General features: G+C 41.5%; 1 protein-coding gene across 1 annotated transcript in view; it reads right to left on the bottom strand.

Annotated features, from left to right (window-relative positions):
• Positions 1-7,308: 7,308 nt before the first annotated feature.
• Positions 7,309-22,688, bottom strand: part of LOC126252359 (cytochrome P450 4V2-like) — a 95,765-nt gene continuing 80,385 nt past the window's right edge. Inside the window, exon 3 of the mRNA XM_049953251.1 lies at positions 7,309-7,743. Coding sequence (XP_049809208.1) covers positions 7,309-7,743 — 435 coding nt within the window. The remainder of the gene's footprint in view (positions 7,744-22,688) is intronic.

Genomic DNA, 22,688 nt, shown 5'->3' with positions numbered 1-22,688 from the left:
TTCTAGGACAAGTATTAATGCAGAATAATTTTTCAGGCTCTGGCTCAACATCAGTGAAGACTACAAAAAGGATCCACATTTCCGTTCCATTCTCCATTTGCTGGAAAACTGCTCGTATTTGACTGCCACAATAATATTTCAGGGCCACGTAAATTACACAAACCACAATTCTTCTTTCACCTTGAAGGGAATCAATATACTTACGAAATCCACAGACAGCACTTTACGTACTCAGCTATAAAGAACAAAAAAGACATATATCATCAATATTAACATATCATCGCATATTGGGAAGCCAATGGTTAAACAATCGTATTATCGCATCCTGTTTTCAAAATTCCAAACTTACTCATTCCTTTCTCAGAGTTCTCCTATCTTAAAATATTCATACAGCATGCATACTATAGTAAGAGATCCTCATTTATACTGACAGATATAGAATAGTAATAGATAGATAGTAGCACTGAAAGCAGAAAATCGGAAACAAGGCTACTAACAGCTGGGGACCTGGGTTTGCCAGACCCATAATACCCACAGATCAGATATTCCCCTGAGTTTTTTTTTGCACTAATTCAGCAACGATCTTGCTTCTCTCAGGAGCGACTCTTTTCAATTTACAAAAAAAAAAAAAAAAAACATAAACAGCATTTTACTCGTTCACAAGGACACCTTTTATCTTTACGTTTGAATCAAACTAAATCCTAATTGCACAAGGAAAGAAAAAAAAGCTAGAAACATCACATAGAAACATCTTTATCATTAATTTTTACCAACATATTATTCAAAATGCATACGCCACAAATTTAAACTAATCAATTCATTCTCCTCTCTATAAACCCTATGTACTCATTTGCCATGTCGCTCATTTGTTCCGATTTGGCGCCTTCTGGGCTGATCATTTGTCATTGCCGGTTTCGTTCATTTCCATTTACTGGATTATGTCTAGGGTTGGCCGGCCGAATTTCAACATCATGAGGTGCTCCGCCTACAGTCCTATTCCCACCGTGTTCATCATAGTAACGATTCTGGTTGCCGTACCTGTAGCGTTCACGATCTTGTCTACGTCCTCGATCATTTCTGTTGTTCCACCTGTGTTCGCGACTGTTACCCCAGTTTCTATACGGCCGGTCCTGATTATTGTTTCGTTCGCGTCGCGACGACCAGTCACGCCGTTGATTAGTAATATGGCCACGACTGCGGTCGCGCTGCTGTGCCCCGTAATAACTTTGTGCCTGATTAGGCGGGCATTCTGCTGTATTATATTCCAACTCTTGGAGAAGTGTTTTAAACGTTTCCACGTCCTCTTTGCACCGTCCCGCAAGAATGACGTGCCGCAAGTGCATCGGCAGTTTGGTGATGCATATCCTAATTAGTTCCGCAGGCCCGTATGGGTCGTATAAAAATTGATTTGCCTGCAGCATGTGGTTGAATAGGCATGCAGGGCTGCCGAAACCAGACTGGTTCAAATTTGGCAGCATAATTATGCCATGTTTGACCCTATCTTGTGCCGCTTCCGACCAATATGCGGAGAGAAAGGCTTGTCGAAACTCCCCAGTGGAGTTGCAGTGACGCGCTGCCGACCTCATGCGGCTCGCCGGTTCGCCTTCCAAATAGCCACACATATATTCTATCTTATGTGAACTTGCCCAGTCGGGAGGAAGACAGAACTCAAATTGCTCGAGCCATGCTCGTGGATGTATGCCTTTTTGAGAATTTCGGAATATCTCAAACTTTCTTACCGTAAGGAAATGTTTGAAATCAAATCCCCGCATTTCCTCCTGGCGAGGCCCTTGTATGTTTCTATTTGTCTCATGTCTGCCCCTTAAATTACATTCTTCCCTGTCGTCAAAATCTCCCTCGTGGCTGGAGTCCCTCTCTGCACTGTTCGTACGGCTATTTTTATTGCTATTGGCGAGTTCGGAATCACACGCCATGTGGTTTTCCAGATGCGCCACGCGTTCTTGTAATTCGCCTGTTACAGCTTTGTGTCGCCTGTTCACTTCGAATTGTCCCTTCTGAAATTTAAGAAGCGAACGCACTTCTTCGGTCTCTGCGGCCGCTACCGGTGTAGTATTGTTCTCGCTTTCCGTCAGCTTCATCGTGCCTACAATGTCCGCTAATGCCGCAATCTTATCATCTATTTGTCTCTTGTCCTCCGCCCCAGTCTGCTTCAATTGTTCAACCTGCTGTTCCAACGCGTGGATCGCTAAACTGTTGTCCGCTATTGTGTTGCTAACGACCGTGGGACAGTGCGTTTCCGCCTCTTGGACCCTCGAGAGTACCTGTTGGTGCTCCCTTTGGCATTCTTCTCTCAGCTCTTGGAAATTCCTAAGTAGCCATTCTTCGCTTTCTTTAGATTCGGCCTCGCCACTCCGCTTGCTCTGTTCTAGGGCTTGCAGATTGTCATCGATTTGTTCAAATGTAAGGCCTAATTCTTTCATAATATCACTTTTTGTTTCACTTGCCAGGTTGTTTATTCTTTGTGAGATATCATCGGACACTCTCTGCATCGACTTGTCGACTTTATTTGTCTGCTGGATTAGTTTTTCGTCTATTTGTTCGCCTAGCTCTCGGATCGATTTCTCAGATTTTTGCGTCATTTGTTCGCCTAGCTCGCGGATCGATTTTTCAGATTTTTGCGTCATTTGTTCGCCTAGCTCGCGGATCGATTTTTCGGATGATTCTTTTTGTTCTCGGAACGATTTTTCAGATTTCTGCGTCATTTGTTCGCCTAGCTCGCGGATCGATTTTTCAGATGATTCTTTTTGTTCTCGGAACGATTCTTTATTTTGTTGCAATAAGGCTTTCATGAGTTCTACCAAATCAATTTGGTTAGTTGGAGGCAAATTAATTTGTGGCTCTGATGTGAGCCCGTTTGTGCTGTTTTGCATTTCGTCTGAAGTATTTCCCATTGTATTTTCGGAACCGCCCGACGCGTTAATATTGGAAATCAAATTATCCCCTTGGTCCATGTTGCTTAAGTTGTCGGACCGCTTACTTTTAGCTTGGTTACGTGTCAGCATTAGTGCAATTTACACCCAGTACGCAACACACTAATCTCAATAAATGTGTCCCCCAAAAATTACGACAGTCACACGAAAGATACTCAACCTAGTACACACTTTTTCACACGCGAAACAATTTTTTATGTTTGATCGAAACAGTGGAATTTACAAGCGAAAAAAAAACACACATATAAAACACACACATATAGAAAACAAAACAAGACAAACAACACAACGCCGACCAACAACGCCGTGAATCTTTTGAAATTCTGCTCAGAAACAACGCAGAAGTTGTTTGAGCGCTGTAGGGAAAAAAAATTAAGATTATAACACGCTCGCAATCTAACGTATCAGAGATTCCAGAGTCTAGCGGAATCACAGAACAGTGTCGCCATGTGTAATATTTTAACATGAATTTGGTATGCTGACTAGCGGTACTGATGGTCAATGAAAGCGGGTTACAAGCCGTGAGCTGTCTGGGGACGTTAACCGTGCGTTTACTGGGCAACTGTTTCAGCTGGTAACTAGTCTAGGTTTACCACATTACCAATCAGACTAACATTGATTATAATCTTTTACAGTCATACAACAACCGGTAATATATCTATATATAAAAAAAGGAGAATTTAAATAAAAAGAAAGAAATCAGTTTATATTTGCAAATTTATTTTAAGATTGATCATTGAAATTTCAGCATATTATACGTGAGTTACACTGAGCTGGTGCCTTATTTACGATTGTGAAAATGTGAGATTGGAATCTTACGGAACACATAAAATATGGAGCCAAGATTGGGAGACTGGATACAACACTGCATTCATAAAACAACACACAAAGAACATTGAAACACATGCAGGAGAAAGTTAACCACAACCAACAGATTCAAATTTTCAGTCAAAGAAATTACGTTCGTAGCACAATCCTGTCCATCATGTAATTACCACACACTGGTATACTAAATTCATATTAACTCTTTGTGAAATCTTCCCAAGAAGAATAGCTGAGGGCTACTTTGATGATTACACCACATGCTTCACGTGGTCAACTTGGTTTACACAAAGCGTATAACTCCACAATAATTTAGATAATAAAAATAAATTAGATCGAAAAGCAATTGACAAAATAAAAACCTTGAACTGGTTACTAACGTCTTACTGTTAACCTGACGGGTCAAACAGTTATATAAGCACGTGGTACTGGTCTCGCAAAGTACACCCCACGTGGGTTGAACATAAAGAAAAGTTGCTATATTGAAAATATTGTTAAGACGAGACGTTATAGTCACACAAGCATTCGCATTTAAGATTGATCTTAGTTAGAGTTACTGACCAACACGTGGTTCCACTTTACTCACAAAGTAATGACAAAGCAACTACCGCAAAATAATCTGAACTTGACACGAGAATTACACTCCGCTGCAATTTAAGATAGCATTAGATATTTTAGAGCTAAACCTGAAATAACGGTGATTAAACTCTCAGTTAGGCTGAACTTAACAAATCCATTGTCCTATGGACTTAGCAGACACGCGCTTAGCCGGAGATCTTACCATTTCAGACGCTCGCCACCGCCAGACTGCAACTGCCTACCACTGGACTGCAACTGCCTACTGCTGGACTGCAACTGCCTACTGCTGGACTGCAACTGCCACTACCCGCGTGCTTCCCTGAGGGTCGCTCACAAAGACAAACCGAAGGGGCCAGAGGGGCAGCTTCCTATACCAACATGACAAGGGACGGACCGGACCATACTAAGAATAGAAACCTCTTTGCTTTTAGGAACCGTAGCTACCTGTTCCGACGTTGGTCCTACTGTTCTCTAGCAGACAGCCTTGTCTGCTACCCTCAAGCATGCAACTACAAACGCATTTGATCATTCATCCTCTCACACAGAAGGGAAGGGGGATGACAGTATCTTATCATATACAGTATATAACAGAAAGCGGATGTAGGTTCCGTATGAGACTGTGTGACATGAATTACATATAAGAATTACATATAAACTGTGCTTTAAAGTGTAGTAGTGTGACAGATCGTTCTTGTTTACGTGTAAAAGTAACACGTTCCACTACTCAGTCTCCTCCCAGATAGTCAGAAACGCCACCGTAAATTTAGAAGAGGAATTTATGCCGTAAATGGCAACAGATTTAAGAAATTAAACATGAAAGGAATCCAACAGAGACCTTTCAACGTGCTGACATGAGGAAAGTTTCCAACCGATTTCTCATGCACAAACAGCAGTTGACCTGCGTTCCCTGGTGAAACGTTGTTGTGATGCCTCGTGTAAGGAGGAGAAATGCGTACCATCACGTTTCCGACTTAGACTAAATTATTTTTATTCAAGGCGCTGCGTAAGAGAATTATAGTGTATGGTCCTTTGATTTATATAAAAGTTATTAGGATTAGCCTACATAATCACTGAGCCATTCCACTTTCCATACGCTCTAGAGCAGTATGTATAAAAGTAACTATGTATATATACAGTTAAACAGTTCCAAAGGGCACATATTAAATTTGACTTTCTCTTGCCCTTTAATAACCAGGCAGTTACATGTTAGGCTATATTCTTGCAGATCCTCAGCTACCATCCTTGAAAGATAGAAATATTATTTACTGAATGAGTCAGTAATGTGTCACGGTACCAAGCAGTGTTACAATAACTGATGTTGTCAGCCTTTGTAGTCAACAACCGTCCTGTACACTGCCTTAGTACTCAAAAGCCGTTTGGAACACTGCATTATGAGTACGTCACTTTACTTGCCTAACACTGTATAAAGAGCAGATATATGTTTCGGATGGTGGTAGTGATTACTGTAAATGACGCTATTGGATGTAACGCATGTTTAGTTGTACGACTATAATTCTTGGGTTTTGGTTAGGGAATCGTATCTGTTTTTTTCCTGAATTTTCTTGCGCTACAGCGTACTTAAGTATTTCATTACTTAAAGATGAGAAACATGCGGAACTTTTGACTATACTCACTGTTGTCTGAGTTTAAGACAGACTCCGTCGTGGCGATGATTTGAGAGACATGCCTCCTTTGATAAGTCTATAGCGGTGCAGTTGTGAATAAATTATTGCTTTTTATTTACATTACGTTGATAACACATTATTGCTACGGGGGAATATTTGTAAAGGCTGATCAACTTTATTACATTTACAGCTACCCCTACGAGTGTGAAATACTATTATATGTTCCATTTGTCAAATACGTATTATTGCACAGATTTCTGGCAGACATATTTGCAATGGCGCTTGTGGTGACAAAAAACTAGTACTCTACGTTCCAAATAGCACTGTGAGTTGTTTCATAGGTGTGTTATTATTGTGACAGTAAAGGCTCAGCATTGTGGAGAAGAAGGTTTCTAGAAAAACGACTACCTCTTATCAGTCCGAAGATACTTTATCAGAGAGAAGACTTTGAAGCTACGTAGGTAATATGAAACACATTTCCCAGATCGAATCAGAACCTCACGCTATTTCACTAATTTAACTGTTTTCTGCAATCATCTGTTGATATTGCGATAACTATTAGAACTATCGATGGGAAAGAAGGGCTCGACTATATTCGAGAAATTCGAGAATCTGAAGCTATGCAATGGTGCTTAATGTAATTTTCTACGATCATTTGTAATGTGCCCAATATTTCGAACATTTGTTTCAAGAGAACTAGACCACTGAAGTAGATGGTTTTCTGGGAGTGATTTTACTTTACTCGTGTAGCGTAAGACGCAAATGTCGTATAGCAATGTTGGGTGGGATCAGCCGATTGTCAGAGAGGGTGCTCTTCGTCCGTGCACATTAGCTCCTTTCCATCGGGATATTTGAGACTGGTGCAGTAATAGAATTTGTGGAAATTATGTGGGTGTAGTGAATCAGTGTGTGTACAGTGTTATGTCTGTGCTGCATTAAGAGAATGAGAAAAGGAATATAATGAAACCCTTTGGTGGCATATGGTCTACCCAATCGAGTAGCAGCTAGGTGGTCGCCGAGTTTAACGTACCCATCCTGTGGTTAGATCACCGTCAACAGCGTCACATACCCTCACATCATGAGACAATAAATGTGATCAGGAGCTGCACACCGCCACCTCTCCTCCTCCTTCCGGCTCTGAAAATTTCATCCATCAACAGGATTCGAGTCAGCGTACCTAAAAGTTGAGTGCTAAAGCACAGATGGGCGTTAGCGCCCTCGACTATGGCGGAGGGTTAATTATGTAGTTTTCTGTAGTGACTGCTTCTCTGTATCATGACTTTATTTTGTTTTATTTGCTGTCCATACAACTGCAGTTGTTTCCTCAGCAATTACTTAAAGGACTGTATTTCCCGAGGCATACATGATACTCTGTAACCTGTGAGGGGATGGCTGGTTATAGAAAATAAGACAGTTTCTAGTTCTTCTCTGCTGGATCCAGGAATTATACGAAGCCGCCGCAACAGCGTTGTTAGCAAAGTTTTAATTTCCATAGTAGCGTAGGAGCTTCCCACGCATCCTCGTGGACCAGTACTGAACGGAAGGTAGCTGCAGGACCTCCTGGAAGATGCACTGCCACCCGGAAGGAAGCGACCCGGATCAAACTTGTCGGGATCTGGGAACAGCTCTGGACGCCGGTGTGTGAGGAAGAAGGCCAATAAGACACAGCAGCCACGAGGTGCTACGTAACTGCCACCTGCTAACGGAATGTCCTCGGTTAGGAAGCGCGGTATCACGGGAGCTGGAGGGAACAGCCGCAGCGTCTCCTGAAATAACAAGTGTTTAATATAGTTGCTCAATGTTTACAGTTAAGTAGAGAATATTATACACAATTATTACGTAGATCTAGTATCAGATGTATTTTCAATTTCTTAATCACCAAGAGGTTATATTTTTTTTCGGGACTATATCAGTATGAAAGTGAAACTTGGGTCTGGTAAGACGGGGGTCCTGTCGGAACTGAGCAATAGCTTCAGAGTAGCAGACAAAAGCCGGAGAAAGTAATAATCTGGTTAGAACTTATTATATCATTCATAAATTAAATTAAATCACTTTTGGAAAGGAATTAAAATATGATGATATTCTTTAAATGAGCATTTAAGTAAGGTATCCTCGGAAATTTGTCTAGTTGTTAGTATCGGCTATGTAGAGGTTAGTGAGACCCTTAGATTATCAGTACCAACTCAGCCAAGCAATGGGCACCAAATGGGTTAAACGAATGCAGGATATCAACGACTGTTATTTTTTACTGTGTAGGATGTAGTAGGTTCCATTCTAGTTGACCGAATGGCTGCTGACTTTCAGGTAATTTTGCAATTTTCATATTTTGTTCAGAACAGTGAGACAAGAGGCAATAGGCTACTCCATGCTGGTTTAAGTTCCAATGGCGTTAATTCCTGTTGTTCAATTTTTAAGCCACTTTTCATTAAATTTCTGTTAATTAATATATTTCCTAGCATGCTTCTCCATGATCACAAGAGTGTATCGTCACTTCATTCTCGTAGGTAATGTTCCGCCTATGGTTACCGATCCAGCGATAAAGATTCTGGAGTCTGCTCAACGACAACTTTTGCTACAGTGCGTTTGAGTACAGATCCAGTGTTTGAGACGACGCCATCATATTCACATGTGGTAACTACTGTGGCCTGAGCCGTGGCACTTGTGCTTTCAAAATATTATGTGAAGGTCCTTGGAATTGGACTGTGTGAATCCTCTCATCATCTATATTGACGTTGGTGAATTACTGTTATTTTAGAACTTTTCGATAAATATTAGCTCTGGATGTATCTAAGGAAATTTGTTGCTTCCTGCACGGAACACGACCTGTAGATTCACGATTAACCTCAACCCCGTCTGCTGAATCATATGAAACTTCGTCATCAAATGCCTGCTACCAAACAATGTACTCCTTTGAATAAAATGAGGTCTCTCTGACTCCTTCTATGACGAAGTGGTTTCTCCTAAAATCAGTATTCTCAGAGCAATTATATACAACCGCTCGCTACAGAAAGATCCGTACTAAAGACTGGAAAACTGCTCAAGTCCCACCAATGGCCAAAACGGGAAGTAGGAGTAATCCGCTAAATTACAGGCTCAACATCACTAACGTCGATTTGCAGAAGGGATTTGGAACATATACTGTATTCGAACATTATGAAGTACCTCGAACAAAACGATTTATTGACAGACAGTCAGCCTGGATTCAGGAAATATCGGTCTTGCAAACCACAACTAGCTGTTTAAACTCATAAAGTAATGAGTGCTATCGACAGGGGACGTCAAATTGATTCCATAGTTTTAGATTTCCGGAAGGCTTTCGTCGCCGTTCCTCACAAGCGTCTTGTAACCAAAATGGGTGCCTATGGAATATCACCACAGTTGTGCGACTGGCTTCGTGATTTCCTGTCAGAAGGGTCACAGTTCGTAGCAATAGGCGGAAAGTCATCGAGTAAAACAGAAGTAATATCCGGGGTTCCACAAGGAAGTGTTGTAGGCCCTCTATTGTTCTTGTTCTATATTAACGACATAGGAGACAATCTGAGTAGCCGTCTTAGATTGTTTGCAGATGAAGCTGTCATTTACCGTCTTGTAAAGTCATCAGACGACCAAAAGGAATTGCAAAACGATTTAGATAACATATCTGTACGGTGCTAAAAGTGGCAATTGACCCTGAATAAAGAAAAGTGTGAGTTTATTCACATGAGTACCAAAGGAAATCCGCTAAATTTCGATTAAGCGTTAAGTCACACAAATCAGAAGGCTGTAAATTCAACTAAATACTTAAGGATTACAATTACAGATAACCTAAAATGGAGCGATCACGTAGATAATGTATTGGGTAGAGCAAACCAAAGACTGCGATATATTGGCAGCACACTTAGAAGGTGCAACAAGTCTACTAAAAAGAATGCTTACACCACGCTTGTCCGCCATATTCTGGACTATTGCTGTTCGGTGTGGGATCCGCATCAGGTGGGACTGAAGGATGACATCGAAAAGGTACAAAGAATGGCAGCTCGTTTTGTATTATTGCGAAATAGGGGAGATAGTGCCACAGACATGATACGTGAGTTGGAGTGGCAATCATTAGAACAAAGGCGTCTTTCGTTGCGACGGGATCTTCTCATGAAATTCCGACTTTCCTGGAGGCAGTGCTACTCAGTCACTGGCTGACGTATTCCGTAGCGTCCCAACAGGGGCAGGCGAAGGGTTCGGGAAGTGAGTTTAATGCCGAGCGCACCTTTCCTCAGATTTGTTTTCTTAGTAGATATTGCTTGGTGTCAGCTATGTTGATGCCACATGTTGGAGTGATTTCTTCGTTGGATGCCACATGAATGGAGCAGATGGCTACAGTAACACAATGTTGCATAAATCCGTTACCGTTCACCAATACTTAGAGGCCTCACACGATCTGCTAAAATTAATAAAAATTTGCCTTATAATGTTGACCAATCGGTTCTGACAGGTAATGGTGATTGCTGAACAGAACAAGCAGGCTGTAGCTCTGTACCACAGTTTGTGGCAAGTCGGGATACGACCGGAACATGGGATGACCGGAAGGCGAATCTCGTCAAAGTACAGAGGACTGCCAGCAGACAATTGGTGGCCAAATTATTCACGAGATCGTAACAACTAGTGATCCTATAGCCTCCCTTTTATAATTACGAAGTATCAGTTTTTTATTAAAAATCCCCTTTTTAATTTGTACAGTACGCCTTGGAAACGTATGTGTCGAGCAAGGATTTGAGAGATGGTGAAACGTCCCCTTAGAAAAATTAATGTATTACTGTGCTGGAAAACGTCTTACGTTATTAGCTTTTCAAACAGCTGAGCAAACCTGAACGTACTCAGACATTACTCTCTTTACCTATTCTGATCAACACTAAACTAACACACAATATTTTTAGCACAATGCAATCTGACTTTCAATAATCCCTACAAAAGAATGGCCCTGACTAACATGAACCTATACGTTTCACAAATCACTTACCTCACAAAAATCTTCGTTACTCAAACTACTGCAATACAGCGAGCACCACTACTGTCAGCTAAATAAAAGATTCAAACTACTGAAGGCACTAACTACTGACAGGCATAGTTAGCAAATGAAAGCTTTTGATAGAGAAAAAACAATGTATTTACCTCAATAGTGTTCAAAAGTGATTTTTATATATATATATATATATATATATATATATATATATATATATATATATATATATATATATATATATTATTACAAATTTACTCTTTCTGATGGACACACGTCCAGATCGTCCGCTCTCAAAATTCCGCCATCTCTTTCCCCACATCCACCACTGCTGGCGGATCACATCCAACTCCCCAACACTACAATGGCAGACAACAATGCAAACTAGCCACAGACTGCACACAGCACAGCCAGTGATTTTCATACAGAGCGCTACGTAGCGTTACCAACAAGAAAACCTAAACAGCCTACTTACAATGGGAATATCCACCACTGTTCAATAAGTCGTGTTAGAAAGTGGTTCCGGAAGCAAAAGGAACTTCATCAAAACCCAGAAGACAAGCAAAACCTGAATTAGGCGCTAAAGGTTATGGGAGCAATTGAGAAGCAGTCTGTAAATTTCAAAGTAAAATCGTGCCAAATGGGCTGACTAAAAATAGTTTTGCTCTTACGTGAAATAAGAAAGAGTATCGATATCATCTATTCAGTCGCTCACCGGCAGTACTGGCTATGAGACAGAAAATGGCAGAGAGATGGCTGAAATAGTTAATTCGTGCTTCCGAAGTTATTTTACCGCGGAAGGTGGTAATACGGTTCCTCATTTCAATCATCGCATGAATTCAGAAAGGAGATATTGAGATAAGCGATCACGGAATAAAAATATACTACAAATTCTGAATAGTGGAAAGATTGCTGGCCCTCTTGAGAGACCTACGACGTCCTATAGCGGTTGTGTGAAATAACTTTTGGCAGTAGATTATGCTAGGTCACAGAAGCAAGGAAGGATATCTAGCGGTTGGGAAATAAAGCGCAAGTCATTTCCGTTTTCAAGATGGGTTGTTGCATGGAAGCACTTAATTCTAGATCTATATTGTTGACATCAATGTATCATAAATTACGTAACATGTTCTATTATGTTATGACCTTTCCGGTGAACGAAAGTCGCTCCTATATGAACTAACACGTATTCCGAAAACACGTATCTTGCAAAACGTATATCCATCTTGCTTAATATACATGCGTGAAAGGACGTACAACATCGCTTTCATCGCCCTTATTATCTATTGATCGACAGAGGTAAAAGTGATTAGCGATATCAGGTGTTACCAAAACGGCATGCAAAGGTTAAGGATTTATTTCCTAATTTTAGGCCAAAGCTCGGACTTGGAATAAATATGACTAAAAACATCCTTGCATCACTATATTCAATTTGGATGATTATAACTAAGTGGGAATAGCTATTTGGACCATATTAGAAACACTGGAGCTTGTAAGAAGTGTGAATACTGTGCAAATGTACAAGAATCACTCATTATAAGGCGTTAAATGAAAGAAAAAAAGCATGTGTGTTGTATTAGTGCGCCCATGTTAGTAAGGGCAGCCGTCATACTTAAAATTAAGGGACCCTAGAGCATAACTGATCGAATTGACCATCCGTGACACCAAGCAACCACATGAATGCATCGGCTATGTACTATGTCGTTAAGGATGCAGTCTTTGTCATACCATAGATGTTTATCCCGTTGCTCAGTGCTTCACATTCTAACATACGACATAGAAGATAGCCGATGCATTTATGTGGTCGTTTGGTGTGACGGATGTTCAGTTTGGTCAGTCACGCTCTAGGTTCACTTAATTTTAGTTACGACGGCTGCCCTTACAAACGTGGGCACACTAATAAAACACACGTGCTTTTTTCTTTCATTTAACGCCTTGGAATGAGTGACTCTTGTACACGTTCACAGTTCTCACTTCTAACAAGCTCCAATATTTCTAATGTGGTCCAAATATCCATTCCCACTTAATTACAGTTATCCAAGTTAAATATAGTGATACAGGGATGATTTTAGTCATATTCATTCCAAGTCCGAGCTCTGGCCTAAAATTAGGCAATAAATCCATAACCCTTTTTTTAAAAAACGTTGAAGTGACGTCGTACGTCTCTTCACGCATTTACACATAACTTTGCATACCACTTTCGTAACACCTGATAGCACTAATCACTTTGACCTCTGTCGGTCAATAGATAATAAGGGCGATGAAAAAATAGTTCAAATGGTTCTGAGCACTATGGGACTTAACATCTGAGGTCATCAGTCCCCTAGAACTTAGAACTACTTAAACCTAACTAACCTAAGGACATCACACACATCCATGCCCGAGGCAGGATTCGAACCAGCGACCGTAGCGAACGCGCGGTTCCAGACTGAAACGCCTAAAACCGCTCGGCCACACCGGCCGGCAAGGGCGGTGAAAGCGACGTTGTACACCCTTTCACGCATGTATATTAAGCCCGCTACATTATTTGAACTTTCACGTCAACATCTATTAGAACATAAAGGTATTTTGTCTGTTCCACGCTATATGCGTTCACAGACCTCACTTGATTAAGCTTCATGGTTCAGTACCTCAGGTACCTGGTTTTAAGAAACTAGTTTAGCTTTACGTTCTTTTTACACAATTTTGGTACATATCCGACAGCACTATTCAAAATGACCTCTGTCGGTCATTAAATATTAAGGGCGATGAAGGCGGCGTTGTACGTCCTTTGACGCAGTTACATTAAGCCTGTCATACTAATTTGACCCTTTTCTGGTCAATAGTAACTTCACACACTCTTCCAAGCATAGTCATCAAATACTATCACCGACCTCCAGCAATTGAAAAATGGGTTATTCATCCCCCCTATTTTTAGCATGCTTCTAGCTGATGGTATTTCGTCTGTCTTGCGTGCATGCGTTTTTACCATCCGTGGAATTTGCTATCCCACATATATAGTTTCAGCTTATCCACGTTCTATAAAATCGTCCTCGAGCTAGGACATTACACATACACACGCATTAACTTCCTGCACCTTAGATCCGGTCATCGGATCACTTTCGTAACACATTTTATGCCAATCACATGCAAGAAGAAGATTTCTCAATTTGCGCATGCGCGTTCCTTTCGGACATTCTCACAGCTTTGCTGCCGGCACCACCTCAGTTTACCTGAGAGCCCGCGGCCCACCGAACGTTGGCTGGGGTGAGGAAACACGCTTCTGACGCTTGAGCTAAGTACAGCTGTTGACATGGTACATACGCACCGTTTATTTTACATTTTATGCGAGTCTTTTGCCCCTTTGTGGCGTTCTGTATTAATGCTGAGCCATGCCTCTTTAGGCAGTTTGTAGTTTTAGTGTGTTCCGAAGAAGGCGTGGTTATCCGCGTCGAAACCTAGGTCAACATCCGGTTTCTGTTTGCAATCGCCCGCATCTCGTGGTCGTGCGGTAGCGTTCTCGCTTCCCACGCCCGGGTTCCCGGGTTCGATTCCCGGCGGGGCCAGGGATTTTCTCTGCCTCGTGATGGCTGGGTGTTGTGTGCTGTCCTTAGGTTAGTTAGGTTTAAGTAGTTCTAAGTTCTAGGGGACTTATGACCACAGCAGTTGAGTCCCATAGTGCTCAGAGCCATTTGTTTGCAATCGAGGCGGATTCTTTATAATCACTAAATTATTCACGATTGCTGACGCGCTGCAATGTTTAAAGTTTTCACTAATTCTAAACGTTACTTTACTAAATGCTGCAAATTCTCCACTGTCTGCCGCAATAAAATGTAAGGCGAAGTATTTTTCCTTTCGACTCGTCCACAGGAACCAAACTGAAGGGGTGTCTGCCAACGCAAGTTACATCTTAAATTTACATCGGGTTCTTTTTCAGCGTCCTTACGCCTACTTCTTATTTCACCTCATACACCGCTGGCTTCACCCACCATGCTGACTGCTATTGTGTGAGGCAATTGGCTGCCCCTGAACGTTCTATCCGACCGTCTCGTACTCCACACGTATCTGCGTAAATTGTGATAGGCTCCCCAAATTAAGACCTAAATACCTCCACTATATATGTGTGGTACTCATCCGTATACCGTTTTCGACATTCTTCGTGTAATACATCACTATATCAATATTTTTCAGCTAAGTAATTTGCTAAATTATTGTGCTTAATTCTTTAATTTGTTTAGTTATCAACTTTAGCTTGTGCTTAGCACAGTGTCACGTCTCAGCCAGGAGAGTGTAGTAAAATCAGGCGGATCAATGACTCAAACACATATAACGTACTGTGTATAAATGGACGAAGGGTTCCACTACTGTTCGATTAAAGCCCAGGGATCAAGTCATTTCAAACAGTAACTACCGTAAAATACGTTGGAGTAACCATCAGAAACGATCACATCAAAAAATACAAGGAAAAGTAAATGCCTGGTGGAGGTTCCCTGGAAGAAGCTTTATGAAGTGAAACAACCGTTCCGCCAATTTTTGAATACTGATCATTTGTGTGGGACACTTACCGATTTCGTTTAACAGAAGAAGCAGAGAAGGTCCAACGAATTGCGGCGCGTTTGTTCCACTGGATCGTTTACTCGACGCTAGAGTGTTACAGACTTGCTCAACGAACTCCATTGGCAGAGGCTACAAAAGAGATATTCACTGATGAAATTCTGAGGGAATCGCTTCGAAAAATTGGTTCCGGGAAGAGTACGGCAACATCTTACTGCCTCCTAAATGTACCTCTGGAAATTTTCACGAAGAGCAAATCAGAGAAACTGGAACTGATACTGACGTTTGCCGACACCACAAGGCATTTGTGAATGGAAGATGTTAGAGGGAATGGAGGTGGGAAGATATTAGTCCCAGATGTACCCCCCGCCACACTCGTAACTGCTAAAAACCAGAGTCTTCGATATCACCCGTCGCCTTTGATCAATGACGTCATTTTAAGCCCCAAAATGCTGCACAGACATTATTTCGAAATGACGGGTCGTAACATTAGACATTGTCATATTGCGAAAATTTGAAGATTAAATACAGAATCGTACAGATTGTCAAAAATAAATATTGGGGCTTACGGGACAACCGCGAGAAATTAGGAGTTTTTGGTCGGGAAAACCAAAATCTAAAGTAACAACCACAAAACCACAATAATAGTAAAATACACAAAACGAAACAATTGGAGAGAGACAGCACAACATAAGATTAAAAAAGAAAAAATCAAAATGGGAAACGAATTGTAGCTAGTATGTAAAACATCAGCTGAACTCTGTAGCTGAACTTAAAGACGGATCAAGGGATACCAATTGAGAAAGTCAGAACAGAATAACAATACAGGAAGCTTAAAGGGAATACAGAATCTCACAACGAAAAACCGCGAAAACTAACACAAGGGTATTGAAAACAATGGCTTAAGTTATAGATGTAGGTGTAGCCAATACGACCGTCTCCTCGTGAAAGCAGCTTGCTTGTCGCAAAATACTAAGTCCAGTGAAGAGGGACTGAATAAGGAATAAGAACAAGGTAGGTAAATAAATGTCTTTAATAAAAAAATGATTCAAATGGCTCTGAGCACTATGGGACTCAACTGCTGAGGTCATAAGTCCCCTAGAACGTAGAACTACTTAAACCTAACTAACCTAAGGACAACACACACATCCATGCCCGAGGCAGGATTCGAACCTGCGACCGTAGCGGTCGCGCGGTTCCAGACTGTAGCGCCAGAACCGCTCGGCCACCAGCGGCCGGCTGTCTTTAATAATCTGAATTACCGGAGAGTTAAAATTTTCATCCTGGTTGTTCTACAATCGCTCTTTTACTCACATTCCTTCGAAAAACGCTTCATAGTTGGTTGCCTGAAGATTCCCTTCATTAGCTTTCCTTTGTATCGGGAACATGTTTTCTTCAAGTGTTTATACGCTAAGTAAAATCCATGTAGTTATTCGAAGGAAACTGAATAAGTACAAAAGAAATTGTAAAAGACCAGAACCAAAATTTTAACTTTTCACAATACAAGTTATTGAAAAGTTTTCTTATTCTCCTGTTAGTATTCCTTGTTCATTCAGTTACCTAATTAATCCTCCTATTGCCATAAACGCAGTACGGAGGAGAATACGTATGGAAAGAAAATCGTAGAATGTAAGTACCAATGGAACAAACATCCTCATTTCCCCTTCGTGTCATAGCCAGCGCCTCGACATTGAAGGGCGTTAACCTTATGGGTACACAAGCAACGGCTGTAAAAGTTTCTCTCATCAAAATCTGGGAAAATATTCGTTTGCGGCCCCATAACATGATTACGAAAAATGCCTCATTTTCATTTATCTAAGGATCCCGTCAATTCTGAAACGCCTGCCCGTCATGAGATTTAGTGGCAGTTTTCTCAAAACCGGGAGAAGTGGGTGGGCTGCAACTAGTGACCCAAAATACATTCGAGTTTTTCATTTTAGGCAATATTTTACAAACATGCGAATCAAGAGGCGGAGCTGTTAGCCATGACAGAGACCTCCTTACTGTCAGCTGCAATTCGTCATCGACGAACCCTCCATAGGCACCCTATCCATGCTGCTAGCCTTCATACGAAACCTGTGTTACATTTGCAAAGAACGCGGCACTTGGACAAACTAGTTGGCGTTTGGTAATTTGTCCAGTTGAAGTACATAGGATGAAAGCACTCTGGCCAAGACCACCATATGAGCCACTGCTATTATGTGAACATTGAGGGTGTTGGAGGGGGGGGGGGGTGTTTGGGGGAAGAGACCAAACAGCGAGGTCATCGGTCTCATCGGATTAGGGAAGGACGGGGAAGGAAGTCGGCCGTGCCCTTTGAAAGGAACCATACCGGCATTTCCCTGGAGCGATTTAGGGAAATCACGGAAAACCTAAATCAAGACGCCGGACGCCGTATTGAACCCTCGCCCTCCCGAATGCGAGTCCAATGTGCTAACCACTGCGCCACCTTGCTCGGTATTACGTGAACACTCGTTTAACGGGACATCCGATGTTTTCAACAGACGCTGAATGAAGCACACTGCGCCACAGATGTACGTGATATAGCTCGTAGTACATTGCTGGAAGACATTTCGTATGTGACAGCAGTATTTACAGTTGTACTCCGATGATCAAAAGTGATCCAAAAGCAGTTGCTCAGTTAATAAAAATAAATTTGAAATAAATCTATACGTCTACATGAAATAGAGAATGGGGAAAGAAAGGAGAGGGATGGATCGAAATTCGTGACTTCCGGCCACACAAGGCATTTTAGTAATGCAGTGGGCAAGTTGAAAATTTGTGGCAGCTTCTCATGAGCCTTAACCGCTTTGGCCATATGGACACCACTAAAATTTCCATCCTATCACATCCTGCAGTACAGCTTCCCTCATAAATTAATCCTACACATACAAATTACAGATTCCGATACGCGTTCAGACGATATTAGTGGATCAGCACTGAAGAAATGTCAAGCAGCTGTCGCAATATAACAGAAATTTATATACTTCCGTAGTGTCTGTTCGGTTTGACACGTCCAACAGAAAAACCTCCACCCAAATGTAAAAAATACCGATGCAGACCATGTCGACATTTTTAGTCACCAAAAATAAAGTTTCTGAGTTTTGTTCACAGAACCGAATTGATAAACCATTTCTGATAAATCTTTTGCAACCTACGATCATCTAATGTCACCCCTCCTAGTCAACTGGTCAGTTTACATGGGTGGGGAATAACTGTCCAGTGCAAACATTCGCAATATTGAATCTTCTCAAATTTCCACATATAAATCAGAGAATACTCGCAATACACGTGATCCTGAAGGCTGCCCAACATATACCGAATATTAGTTCGCTATTCATCCCCCCAGAGGGCAACTTGATTAGGTAAACTGCACCCCTATTCCTAACTTGACCAGTCCGGGTCGCCCAATACCGGCTAAAGCCTTACGCCAGAAATGTCCATTCGTTACAGCCACGGACTATAGTCTGTCGGTAAACTGAAGAGCGAGCGAGCGAGTCCCCACTCTGCCAACCCAGCTAACGTCACAGGGCGCTTCTACAGGCTGTTTCACAACGTAGTACAGTCCCTGCCGCGGCGCGCGCTTTAAATCTGTGGCGAACACATACGTCTCGGCTGCGTTCGTTTTTAGACAAATGCATTAAGACCATAAGGGATACAAAAAACGATGTCTTCTTCCGAAATATAACATTAAGATAAGAATGGAAGTTAGGATTACACTACAAACATAGAACCGAATGCCTGTTCATGTGAATGTATGTTCCTCTATTGCTATTCGTAAAACGAACTCCATATAATGCAATTAATCTGAATTTAAGGCTTGTTCTAACTTTGTGTTTCTACTAAAAGGCAGAAGTTTTCTTTGAAGGACTTGCAACACGAAGAGTGTTTCAAAAGTAAGCAGAAATTTATAATTTTGTGTGTCTGATTTGCACTACTTTTTTATCACTGTCTTCGTAAACATCTCTCAAAAGTATGTGTACAATTTTATGGATATTGGGTATTTACTGTTGTCAGCTGTCAGAAAGGTTACATGTGTTTTGGTAGCCTCAAGAATTATTTGTTTTGTATAAAAACAGATTAGAGAATCTGTATTAAATTTTTTTTAGGAATGGAATAAAGTGTATGAAATTTTTTGAAATGTTAAATATTGCTTTTGGTGAGCCTGTTACTAGTGAACCAAGGGCATAGAAGTGGTATAAATATTTCAAAGCACGCCTTAAAGGACAGCAGTTTTACAAGCATGGATGAGATTAAAAATGCGCAGTTAAGAGACCTATAAACTATCCCGAAGAAAGTTCCTAAAGAATTTCGGGAATAGGAAAAAGCACTGGCACAAATGTATAGTACGTAATGGGGAATATTTTGAAGAGGATAACATTGCTGTAGATTAACAAATAAAGTTATTACCAAAAAATAAAAATTAATATGTGAACGCACCTCGTATGTCATGCTACTTGCTTAGAAGTCGAGAATCGATGCACATGTTTCGAAGAAAATTTCAGCAGAGTTTAGAATATCTATTGCGCACATATTTCAAGCAATATGTCTCAGAATCAGGTGAATAGTGACCGAGATAGAGATTTAGCGTTCCATAAGTATCAAAGGTTTCACGTGGTTTTGAAACTGTTAATAATGATCGGTTTCCTCCCAAGATGATTAGTTTTCCTTCGTGGCGATTCCACTAAACCATGCGGCTTATTTTCGCGTTCTTTCCTAATGCGTCCTATTACACGAGGCTGACGTTTGCATAAATTTCAGCCCTTTCAAAAAATGGTTCAAATGGCTCTGAGCACTATGGGACTTAACTTCTAAGGTCATCAGTCCCCTAGAACTTAGAACTACTTAAACCTAACTAACCTAAGGACATCACACACATCCATGCCCGAGGCAGGATTCGAACCTGCGACCGTAGCTGTCACGCGGTTCCAGACTGGAGCGCCTAGAAACGCACGGCCACCCCGGCCGGCTTTTCAGCCCTTTGATTGGGACTGGTAATACTAGCCAAGAGTTCTTTTAGGGGTCGCCTCTTTAATACACGCTGTAATAACATTAGAGACGATCGAAAGCTCGTTTACTCCGCAAATACCTCCCCTTCCTAGTATTCCGCACATTTTCTTGCAATGCTAGACGATTATCCATCATTTCCGGATATCGAAGTATGTCAGTAAGTATACAAAGTTAACTGACTGACACTGGCAACTAAGATCCCACGAACAGAAACGACGTATATCACTGCATGCCGATCTACACCGCTTGGCAGGTAACCGGCAACACATTTTGGGTGCTCCTGTAGGCCGGTGGCAGCGTTCTTCCGGGAAAGGCCGCTTCCCCCACCAAAACCGCTGCTCGCTCTTGAGTTTACAGACAGACTATACCTCCGTCACATGCCCTGCCTGCCAAGTGGTGTCATCCTAGGAAACTAGCCACATATATATCAGTTTAATTACAATTAAATATTACGATTGCAATATCAATCTCATGACTTTTGACAATGAGTAGAATATCGGAAATACTTCCTCCTGATGACTGTCTCTCTGGAAATATCAGCTTTCAACGTAAATCTATATCCTACGTATGACTGGGCACAATTTCCCGCATAAAGTCTTCTAAACCCCTTACAACTATAGAATCACTGATATTGCACTTTCCCATATCTAATATATACCTACCTAATGGGCAGACATAGTCAATTTCTTTGTACATGTCAGAACACTGGCCACATTAGCGTTACGTTCCAACAGCATAACATTCCTAACAAGCAGCATGACTCATTTATGGGTGTATAGTGTCCAAAACTTGTGGTTTGTCAGCACTCACACCAGCTGGGTGTAGTTTTGGATGCCTTACCATAGCTTTATAGTACCAAAACCCTCCCACCATGTCGTCTTTACCATATATTTGTCGAGGAATAAAGGGCTTCATTAAAATGAAAAAACCTTGGTGTGTTTCATTTATGTTGGATGTGTTCCTGCATGATAGTTGGCATTTGCCGGAGCAGGAAGAACTGATGCCCCAGCCAGCTCACAGAACTCTGCTAATTGTTTCGAAATACCAGCATGTTGCAAGAGCACTGCTCCTTACTTAGAGGACTGTGTACTCCCACACCTGTCACTGATTAATTAAAGAGCTATCACAACGAGAAGAATAGCACACTAAAGCGCAGGAGTAAATTCAGACATTCAGAATACACACGGAATACACAATGAAATTAAGAACCATAACACCTCCAATTCATCGATACTGAATGACAGTCTATAAATATACCCCTGTACATATCCTAATCTTCTTTTTCATATTCTTATAATTACCGTGCTAGAAATACAACAGTGTAACGGTGTCAGAGTCTTCGGTCACAGCACTCTCTCTCTCTCTCTCTCTCTCTCTCTCTCTCTCTCTCCCCCTTTCCCTCCTCGCCACTCGCCCTCTCTTTGCTATTTTCGTAACATTCAACGGAGTACAACTTCAAACTACAAAAACTTCGCTAACATCACCGGGTAGAGAACTCATGATTTTATCATATTTCTCTCTTAGAATATATCAGAAGCAGATACTGTCTGTTAGTTGACACCGGACGTATGTGGTGTTCCCACTAAATGTACATTTGTTGGTGTACTAGTACAGGCAGCCAGTGATCGTAGTCACTTACATGGACCTGTGTTATGTTTTGTTGCCTGCACTGAAGGAAGTTGGACCCCGGGGAAGATCAGTTTGGATTCCGTAGAAATATTGGAACACGTGAGGCAATACTGACCTTACGACTTATCTTAGAAGAAAGATTAAGGAAAGGCTGGTACTGCGAACGGCTGAAAGCAAGGGGAAACTACGGCCGTAATTTTTCCCGAGGGCATGCAGCTTTACTGTATGGATAAATGATGATGGCGTCCTCTTGGGTAAAATATTCCGGAGGTAAAATAGTCCCCAAGCTTTCATCAGCAAATTGAATAAGAATGTAGGGAAGTCTGCAAAGAGAAAGATAGTCTTGTTGCTAGGTAGTTCGCATGCTAGAGGTGTGGGCCAACTTCTGCAGGACGAATTAGGGTCAGAATACCAGGTCACAAGGTTTTTCAAACCTAGTGTTGGACTGGGGCAGGTTACAGAGGATTTACGTTCACTGTGTAGAGGCTTTACTAAGGAAGATACCGTGGTTATTGTGGGTGGGCCGGGCAACAGTATTGACAGAGATCCGGA

The sequence above is a fragment of the Schistocerca nitens genome, chromosome 4 (genome assembly GCF_023898315.1).
Source record: "Schistocerca nitens isolate TAMUIC-IGC-003100 chromosome 4, iqSchNite1.1, whole genome shotgun sequence".
In the NCBI taxonomy this organism is placed as follows: domain Eukaryota; kingdom Metazoa; phylum Arthropoda; class Insecta; order Orthoptera; family Acrididae; genus Schistocerca; species Schistocerca nitens.
The sequence above is the reverse complement of the archived record's forward strand: the minus strand, read 5'-3'. Positions and strand labels throughout refer to the sequence as shown.